Source organism: Frankliniella occidentalis, unplaced genomic scaffold, assembly GCF_000697945.3.
Source record: "Frankliniella occidentalis isolate FOCC.00 unplaced genomic scaffold, Focc_3.1 Scaffold87, whole genome shotgun sequence".
In the NCBI taxonomy this organism is placed as follows: domain Eukaryota; kingdom Metazoa; phylum Arthropoda; class Insecta; order Thysanoptera; family Thripidae; genus Frankliniella; species Frankliniella occidentalis.
Window position 1 is genome coordinate 352,516 of NW_026267216.1, and position 9,376 is coordinate 361,891.

The window sequence follows — 9,376 nt, forward strand, 5'->3', positions numbered from 1 at the left end:
GGGGGGGGGGGGGCTACTTGCCCAATAATCCACGCCTCAACACGTCGGGTGCGGGAACGACAGGAAAAAAGAACTCCACCTTTCGCTTAAAAATATATGCCGAGGAAAAGAAAACGAAAGGCGTTCAGGTGAACACGTGGCTAAACACGCGTACTGGTGGCCCATCTGCTGGCGGCGCCCGCGGCGCCCGCCCAAGTGTGCAGCCGAACTCCTTACATAAATACAGCGCGCGCTCCCGCCGTCGTTCGAACCGCGGTCCGTATGGGGATCAGGCGACGGGAGGAAAAGGAGGGAGGGGGCGTGCAAGGGTCGTGTGCAGTCAAATGCATACATTTCAGACAGCCACTTATTGGCACACCGAAAAAAGGGGGTAGGGGCTCGCTACCCCATGAAACAGCGCCTGGAGGTGGTGCCTGCATCAGGAAATGTTTCCATCACGCGGAGTGTGGGCCCGGCCGGTCGGGCCGCGCGACCACCGCCTCGCCGCCCCCTCCCCCTCCCCTTCCCCGCCCGCGCCCCGTCTGCCTAAAAACTTCCACTGTGAGTTGACGCAGGTGTTGATAGGGCCTCCGGCTCCGCCCGGCCGAGCTCCGCTGCCTCGGCTCGGCGCGTCAGCGGTGGCGCCCCGTGAAGATAAACTAAGGGCAGGCAGGGCAGGCCGAGCAGGCCGAGCAGGTCGTGGCGGTGTCCCCAGGGCTGCCCTGGGCGCGGGCGGGAGAAGGGAGAGCGTACCCGCCGTCTTCAGCGCGAGGCCCGTCGTCGAGGCCGCCCCGACGCGACATGCCCGCAACCCCGGTCGCGTTGCGGAGGACTGGTCGACCGGTCGCCGGCAGCGTTTCTAAATTCGTCCTTCGCGGCGGCGCGCCAATCGCCGGCATTGTTTCCGGCCCCCGGGAGGCGCCACGCCGCGCCCCGATGGTCAAACTTTCACGTCGACGTGAAAAGTAGATGAGCGCGGGCGGGTGCGCCTCCGCTGCGCACGGCCGCGGCCCGGCTGCGGCCCTGGCAGCCAAGGTCGGGCCGCCGGACTCACTCTTTGATGAGCCGATGAGCCGCGAGGAATGAATATCTGACGAGCGGCGGGAAGGGATGTGTCGCGCGCGCGCGTCGCGACTCGCGCCACTAATCTGCCTCTTGTGCAAGTTTGATGTCGCGCCGCCACATTCTCGATGGCGGGACGTAAATATCATCACGCCTTTCGCACGTGTGGGTGAGGGGGGGACTCGCCACTGCAAGCGCTTACCGCTTGCAGAACCATTCTATTTCAGAGCTTTCGGTCGCCTCGCTGATTCGACCGGCTTTCTCGCGCTGCCGAGGCGGCGACGACGGAACTCGTCTCCTTCCGACCGGAACGTGACTGGCCCCTGGCCCTGGCGCGGGGAGGGGTTGGAGCCGCGGTGAGGCGAGGCCTGTCGAGGCGTTCGAGATCTCGACAGCAAACACCGAGGAATGGGTGCAGCGCGGGGAGGAGGGCAGAGCAGTGCGGCTTACACGCCGAGCCGATGGTCGCTATGACCACCGACCAGATAGAACGGTGGATGGCGTCAGTTCGCATGACATAAGCGACGTTCTCTCTCCCTATCTCTACCCCTCTCGTTTTCAGCACAAAAATTAAGACGAAAAGTGAGCGGCACCGAGACTTCCCTCCCCATGTCGCGGCCACTCACCCCCAGCACCAACACCGCCAGCACCCCAGATGGGGGTGGAGGGGGAAGTCCCACACGATGCTCTGCTCTGGGGGAGGCGGCGCCCGCCGAGAGAGCAGCAGAGAGCACTTGGACCCCCGCTGTGAGGACGACACTGAGCACCGCAAGTGGCCATCCCGCCAGTCCTCGACGCGGCACGCCCCCGCAGCCGATACACTCCTCGGCCAACATTTCACACCACTCCACCCCGCTCCCCTCCCCTTTCCCCTCCCCTTCCCCCCCCCCCGCCACACCCTCGCCTCGCCGTGACGCTCGCTCGCTCCTGACGCATCCCTCCTGTTGGTGTCGTGACTGACGCAAACGCACGCATGAGCTTCGCTCGCCTCAAAACACTCTCGTGACACGGCGGCCGGACACAATGAAGAAAACCAGCAAAACAGACGGACGGGCACGCACGCTCGCCGCCTCAGCGGCGCACACGACCCGAACTGCTCGCGCAGCAAAACGCAAACTACGCTTCGGGAAAGGAGTTCGGAATCTGCCCCGCCTCGGAGAAATACTGCCTCCTCCTATGTCCCTAACCTTGAAACCGCATAAAATAGAAACAAGCCAGCCTCTATCGCCGGACTATCGAACAACTGGCGTACAGAATCGTTCTTGCAGGACTCAGGCTAGGCCACCCGCCCAGGACAGCTGCATCCCGGGCAACGGCCTGCCTACCTACTAGGCGCTACCTCAACTTTTAGTACAGAATCTCTCTCTTTCCTTTCCTTATCTTATCTTTTCCTTCAAATTTTTTAAAACTCACGCCCATTTTAGGACACAAGCACCGTGGAGCGCCTGCTGGAGCCCAAAGGCACCAGGCCCAGAGGGTGCGTCGCACGGGTAGCACGTAAACAAAGACAAACGGCACACGCGGCTCAGGTGGAAAGTAATACATACAAGGGCTTGCAGGTGCTGGTACTGCTCAGCCCACGCTACAGCAGGTGCTTATCTCCGGGAAGGAGGAGAAAGGGGGAGGGTAGAAGGGGGGGGGGGCTGCTGACGGGCCTTCTGGTGTCGCTTAGTAGGGGCGCTCACGGGCCGACAGTAGTTCGATCACGTCGATGAAGCCATTATCCTGGCGGCGTTACGAATGCTCCTCGTTGAATACCGTATGAGCTCGCCGTGTGGGGCCCGGTGCCCCGCCCGGCGCCCCGTGTGTGATAACATGCGGGTGATAAGGGCCGCGCCTATCCGTGTCAGGGTCGCGGGGGGTGGGGGGCGGGGAGGCGGCCTCGGCGGGGAACCGGGCCCTCCTGGCCGGCGGCCGGCACCCCACCCGTCCCCGGCCCGGAGCGCAACGTCACCACCACGGTGTACAGAGACCGTGCTCGCTAGACACACACACTTCAGCGATGCCCTGGGCGTCACTGAAAAGTGTACCCCTACTGCCTACTTCGGGACACATGAGGCGCGAACAAGAACAAAAAGAATCAATGCGGCGCCTTTCTCGGGCTGCGACCACTAAAATATTGCCCGGGATGACGACGCCACGGCAATCGAGGCTCCGTCCCCAATCGATATGAATCTCGGTCGGAAACTTGACGCGACAGTGACAAAAGTGTGCGGTCCGAGAAATGGAACACATCCTCCTCCTCCTGACAGCACCCCATGATGGATGGCGGCGCAACTACAATGGAAATCGATTTTACACCGAGGGCGGCCCGTCTGCCTGCAGAGACCAGCTGCGTTTCACAAGTCCGCCCCAAAGTAACCCCAACTGACCCAAGGCCTTAATCTAGTGACGTGACGTCATTGTTGACTCACCTGCTAAACAGTGGGTGCCACAGGTGCGCGGCGGCCACGTCGTCTGGAGGCACGGCGGGTGGCGGGACGACCGGCGTGTCCAGCTTGAGGAGCCTGGGCTTGGCGTTGGGGTCCACCAGGTTCTTCACCTTGAGCTTGGGAGGCCTCCTCTCCTCGGGCTGGTCGCCGGCGCTGGCGCTCGCGCTGGGCGGGGTCGCCAGGCCCTCCGACGACGGCCTCCTGCTCCCCGACAGGTCGAGCACGGGTGCTCCGGGTAGGCTGGACGCGGCCGTGGCGGACGGCGCGGCGGGCAACGGCGACGTCGCGGTCGCGGCGGCGGTCGGCGAGGGCGCGGCGCCCGGCGAGGGGCTGATCCGCGGCCCCCTCAGGCCCAGGGCGCCGCCGAGGGGGCTGCCCAGGGCGGCGAGGAGGGCGCTCTCCGGAGCGGCCGGCGAGGGCGTCCTCTGCTTGGCCTCCCGCTGCGCGCTCAGCATGTTGAGCAGCGACTTGCACGTGGGCGGCCGGCTGCCCTCCGACTTCCTGGCTCTTTCCGACTCGCAGTGTTTGCTGACACGCGGTTGCTGCTGCTGCTGCATGGAGTACATCTGCTGCTGGCGCTGCTGCTGCGCCAGGATCTCCTGCTGGAGCTGCAGCTGCTGGAGCAGTATCAGCTGCTGGTGGTATTCCTGCTGCTTCTCGTACTCCCGCCGTTGCTGTTGTTGCTGCTGTTGCTGCTGCTGTTGATGCTGTTGCTGCTTCTCGTACTCCCGCCTCTGGTTTTGTTGCTGCTTCTCGTACTCCCGCCGCTGCTGCTGCTGTTGCTGCTGGTACTGGTACGGTCGCTGCGGGGCGGCGAACAGCGCGGGGCTGTCCCTGTCCCTGACGGCGTCCCTGACGGCGCTGGAGGCGATGGGCAGCGCAGCCGGCACGGGCCTGGACCTGGCCTGCGGGACGGGGGGAGGCGGGGCGGGCTTGACGAAGCCCGGACCAGCCGGGCCTAGCGGGGACGGAGTGGAGTAGGCGGCACTGTGGTGCCGGGGCGTCGACGGTGGCATCGGGGACGGCGACTTCCGGGCCGACTTGGCTGGCTGTGGCGACACGGACGGCTTCTTGTAGTAGTTGTTATTGTTGTTGTTGATGAACGAGTCGAGGCTGCCACCCTTCATCATGGTTTCCTGCCACGCAGTGGCCAGTGCACTCTGCAGCTCCATCTGGCTCTTGTAGTCGTAGCCGGGCAGGTAGCCTCCCGGGTACGAGTAGGCGGCCTCCAGGTAGGGCAGCCAGAGCATCTGCGCCTCGAGCAGCTGCCGCTGGTACTCCTCCACGGCGAGGGCCTGCTTGCTCTCGGGCTGCAGCAGGGTCTGCAGGTGGGACAGCGAGACCACGCACAGGTCGTTGTCGAGGCTGGGCGCCGAGTACGGCACGCCGGGCTTCTCAGGCTTCTGCGCGAGCAGGCGGGGGATCTCCTGCGCGGGGCTGGTCACCAGGGCCTGCAGCCGAGCGCGCGGCACTAGCAGCGGGTCCGGCACCACCAGGTCTGGGTCGGACAGCACTTGCTTCAGCTGCGCCAGGGGGTCCATGTCGGAGACGGTCAGCAGCTCCATGAGGCGCGACTTGCCGTCCTGGCTGGGCCGCTTCTGCTTGATGCGCTTCACGTCCTCCACCGGGCCCTGGCCGCTGCCCTGGCCGGCGGGCTCCCCTGCGGGCTCGCCGGCCGGCTCGATGGGGGACATGGCGGTGTTGCCGGGCAGCCTGTTGAGCAGGTTGCGCAGCGTCAGGTCGTCCAGCTTGGGCCTCTTGGCGGGAGGCGCTGACGTCGGCGGCGTCCGGGGCCGGTCCGGCCTGTCCTTGGCCTGCCGCACCGGCACTCCAAGGTCCAGGGGGGCGTCCTGCTCCAGGTCTGACTTCCTCGGCGACGCCAGCAGCGACTCGAGGAACTTGTGCTGGGGCTTGGGCTGCTCGCTGATGGGGGTGATGGTGGTGGCCGCGCCCAGGCGGAGCGGCTCGGGGCAGAGCAGAGCCGGGCTCGTGCTGAGCTTGAGGCCGGCGGCCGCGCCACCGCCCTTCACCAGCGACACCTCCAGGTCGGCGGGCAGCCGCACCACGTGCTCGGTCTCGTCGAGGTTCAGCAGGTCGTACACGGAGCACCTGCCCAACGCACTCGCTGCCTTGTCGTCCTCCTTGCAGAGCTCCTGCTTGGCCTCGGCCTTGGGCTCAGCCTTCGGCTCAGCCTTGGGCTCAGCCTTGGGCTCGGCCTTGGGCTCGGGCTTCAGGGTCCTCAGGTCCTCGAGGGGGCCGCCCACCTCCATAGCCTCTGCCGCTTCGTTGCAAAGGGCGTCTAGGACGTCCTCCGGCCTCTCTTCTTCACTATGTACATCTTTGGTAGGCGCGTTATATTCAAGACATGGTTCGACTTCCGTGTCTTGGGCGACTAGACTTAGAGGGGAAGTTGGTGTTGGCACTCGTTGTTCATCCCTGGGTGGATCAGTCTCGACGGTTTCCTTTGGCTCGTTTGCAGTCGTGCATTCTTCGGGAGGGGGTTCCGTCTCCATTTCCTCCCCCCTTACTCGCCTCTCGCTCTCCTCTTCCGCCCCTCTCTCCTCACCCTCCTCTGCCTCTCTCTCCTCTTCTGCTTTCTTCTCCTCTGCTTCCTCCCCTCTCTGCTCCTCTGCCTCTCTCTGCTCCTCTGCCTCTCTCTGCTCCCCTGCCTCTCTCTCCTCCCCTTTATTCTCTATCTCCTCTTCATTTTTCCCCTCTATCCGCTCCAATGCCCCCTTCTCCCCATTCAGTTCTTCTGTGACATCCCCTTCATGTTCTTGTTCACCGTTTTCTATCTCTCCAGCATTTTCCCTCACAGCCATCTCTTCCCTATCCTCGATCTCATCGCTTCGGTGACTCGAGTCTTCGTCAGCCGGTGACTCTTCGTCCTCCGAATTGACGCTGCCTTCCGACCCCTCAAGATGGGCCTCGACCGCCTCCACTTCCGGTTCGGGCTCGTCAGGCACTTCCGGTTGGACAGTGCCCGCTCCTGCCTCGCCCTCTCCGTCATCCTCATCCTCCTCCTCAGCGTCGCCCTCTGCAGAGGAAGCGGTGTGGGACTTGTCGTCCTCAAGCGACGGCCTCTGCCTAGGTCCGAGCACAGCGGAGAAGAGCTCGGTCTTGGGGATGGACCGCCAGCCGTTTGTGGTCTTGGTGAGCGTGATGCGATTTCGCCTATCATAGTCCTCGCACACCACTGAAAGGATCCGGCACTCCTCCTGCTTGACCCAGAGGAACACCGGGTTGACCCTGGGGCTGACCGGCCCCTCGGCGTGGCCGACGTTGTCCACGGTGAGCGAGAGCGGCCCGTCGCGATGGTGGTGCCGGCGCCGGCGCCGCTTGTGCTTGTGCTTGTGCCGCGACCTGGACCGGGTCGACCGGGTGTCGTCGTCCCTCGACCTGCTCGACCTGGACCGGCTGGACCGGGTCGACCTGGACCTGGCCGTGCGCTGCTTCCTCCGCCGCGTCCTGGACGCCGTTCGGCCCTTGCGCCGGGCGCGCCGCTGTCGTCCGCCGTCGTCCGGGAGGGCCGGCGCTGCCGCTGGCGCAGGCGAGGCGACGCCATCGATCGCGGCTGGTTCCTGGTCCGGCCGCGGGGAGCGCTGCTCTGCCGCGCCGCCCCCCGCCGCCCCCTCCGCGGCGCGCAGGCACAGCGCCTGGTCCGCGCCCGCGCAGCCCGCGCCCTCAGTCGGCCCCGGCACATGTACGTCGCCGGTTTGTTGACAAACGTCAGCTGCTCGGAAGGGCGAATGAGGCTGGCCGATGGGCTGGCTGTTGTCGTCCAGCAGGTTGTCCAGCAAGTCCCTCAGGTTCTCCATGTCTTCGTCGTGCACCACACGCACCTTGGCGGGCTCGGTGGGCGGGTCCTCCACCTTGTCCACCACACCCGCGACTAGCTTGTCGAGGAAGTCCTCCACCTCCTCCAGCACCTCTCCCTCTCCATCCGACACGGCTCTCCCGGGCGGTACGGGGGCGGGCCCCTCAGGCCGCCCCTCAGGCCGCGACAGGGACCCACGGAGCGAGCCCCCATCGTGTTCCAGAAGGCCCTCGGCCAGCTGGCCCCCGCTCATGACGAGCCACTCACACTGCCAGCAGCGAGCATGCTGGCTGGCCACACACTACACAAGCACTGTAATCCAATGGTAATCCAAGGGCGTCGACGTAGCTGAAAATGACACTCACTCGCGCGCACAAACACAAGACCAAAACAAAGCAGATGTAGTCCCGGGCGGTAGCACGCTCCTGTACGCCTTGGATATCAACTGGCACTGCGCGGCCAGCGCGGCCCCGCCGCCACCGCCCCGCTCCTCCGCCCGCGCGCCGCGGCCGCCCCTCCCCCGGGCCCCACCCCGCTCCCCGCGCACCCCTCCCCGGCGCCGCGGCCCGTCCCGAGCCCTCCCGACGAGGCCCGAAGGCCCGAACGGCGGCACTGCACTCGGAAGAGCCGCACGGGGGGAGGGCGCGGGGAGGAGAGCGCGGCGGCGGCCTCCATTGGCTGCAGCGGGCAGGGGGGCGTGGCTTCCAGAACTTTCCACCCCTCCCCCCTAAGGCCGAGCTTCACCCTCTGGAATCGCACGCCGACACTAAAAATGCTAAGACAGGACGACGATTGCTCGCTATTTGTGTTTCCATGCGCACTTCCGCCGAGCTGCCCCGGCCGGCCCAGCCCCACACCTCCGCGAGCTGATTGCCCCCATAAGTCCCTCCCACAGCCCTTTGTGCGACGGCCAAATGAAAGCAATTAAAGTCCCATTGCGGCGAGCGCGGCCTGCAATTTCGGTCACTGATTGGGATGGCACCCGGGCGGCCCCGGCGAGACTCGGCCCGTGAAATTGGAAATAACAAAGGCAAATACCTGCAGTTTATGCTGCAGCAGCATCGGCGCCTCAAATAAGACCCTCGAAAGGATAAAAGCCCGCCGGGTAGGGGTGGGGGGATGCAGGGGGGGATAATTGCTTTGAATCTTCTCGATTGTACGACCGGTCGAAAAAGCTGCATGCGAACAAACGAGTTGGCGCGGCATTCGCGGCTGGCGTGGACAGTGTGCGCGCGTCCGAAGTGACCAGGCCAGACCACGTGGGCGATGGAAGGAGGCAATTACAACAGACACCCGGTGTACCTATCGGCCGCGTTCAAGGCCGCTGGGCGCCACGCGTCACGCCGGGTGACCACCGCCGCCTCATAAAGCCGACAAGTGCACCCAAGGCTGCCCAACGCGCCGAAACAAACGAGAGGAGAAGAAGAAGTATCGCGGCAGAAAAGTGAAAGAGGTTTACTTGGGAGGGAAGGCCCGCTCTGAAGGGTAGCACCAGCAGCGGCGAAGAGCGAGTCGAGGGCGCCCGCACTAATTGAACTGGGGAATCAATACAAGACGCTCCATCCATTCGGAGGGCGGCCTACGCGACGGCTCACACTCGTGCTCACACGCACACACACGCCCCCCGCCTCCCTCCCCCCTCTCACCACGGTCAAAAGGGAACCAAACGCCAGTAGGCGCTGGCGCAGATATTAACTTTTTCATTCTTTTCCTTTTCATTTCTGTGGATGACACTACCGTTCGGGAGGATGCGGGCTCGGCACGGCGCGGCAGCTGTCCGTCAGAGAGCGCGGCCGGGCGCTGCAGGCTCGGCTGCAGGCTGCAGGGCGCCCGCGGCCCGCGTCACGTCGCCCTCCACGCAGGACAGTCCTCTGATTGCTTCCGCCGGGTGAAATGCTGCACGCAAACTCACTTATTCTTCGATATGCATCCAACACCATTTCCGGCCTCATTTGCGTGAACTGCCCGGCCCGTTTTGCTGCCCCGTGATTGCAAAAGCAAAAGTGCGTTGTTGCACAGTCGAGTGCCAAACACCGGCCGCGACACACACGACGGCGACAGTGTGACCGCCCAGCATGACGGACAC

At 64.8% G+C, this 9,376-nt stretch overlaps 1 protein-coding gene across 1 annotated transcript in view; it reads right to left on the reverse strand.

Annotated features, from left to right (window-relative positions):
• Positions 1-7,763, reverse strand: part of LOC113210923 (ankyrin repeat and KH domain-containing protein mask-1) — a 58,672-nt gene extending 50,909 nt beyond the window's left edge. Inside the window, exon 1 of the mRNA XM_052269233.1 lies at positions 3,456-7,763. Coding sequence (XP_052125193.1) covers positions 3,456-7,543 — 4,088 coding nt within the window. The 5' untranslated portion in view covers positions 7,544-7,763. The remainder of the gene's footprint in view (positions 1-3,455) is intronic.
• Between the last annotated feature and the right edge of the window lie 1,613 nt (positions 7,764-9,376).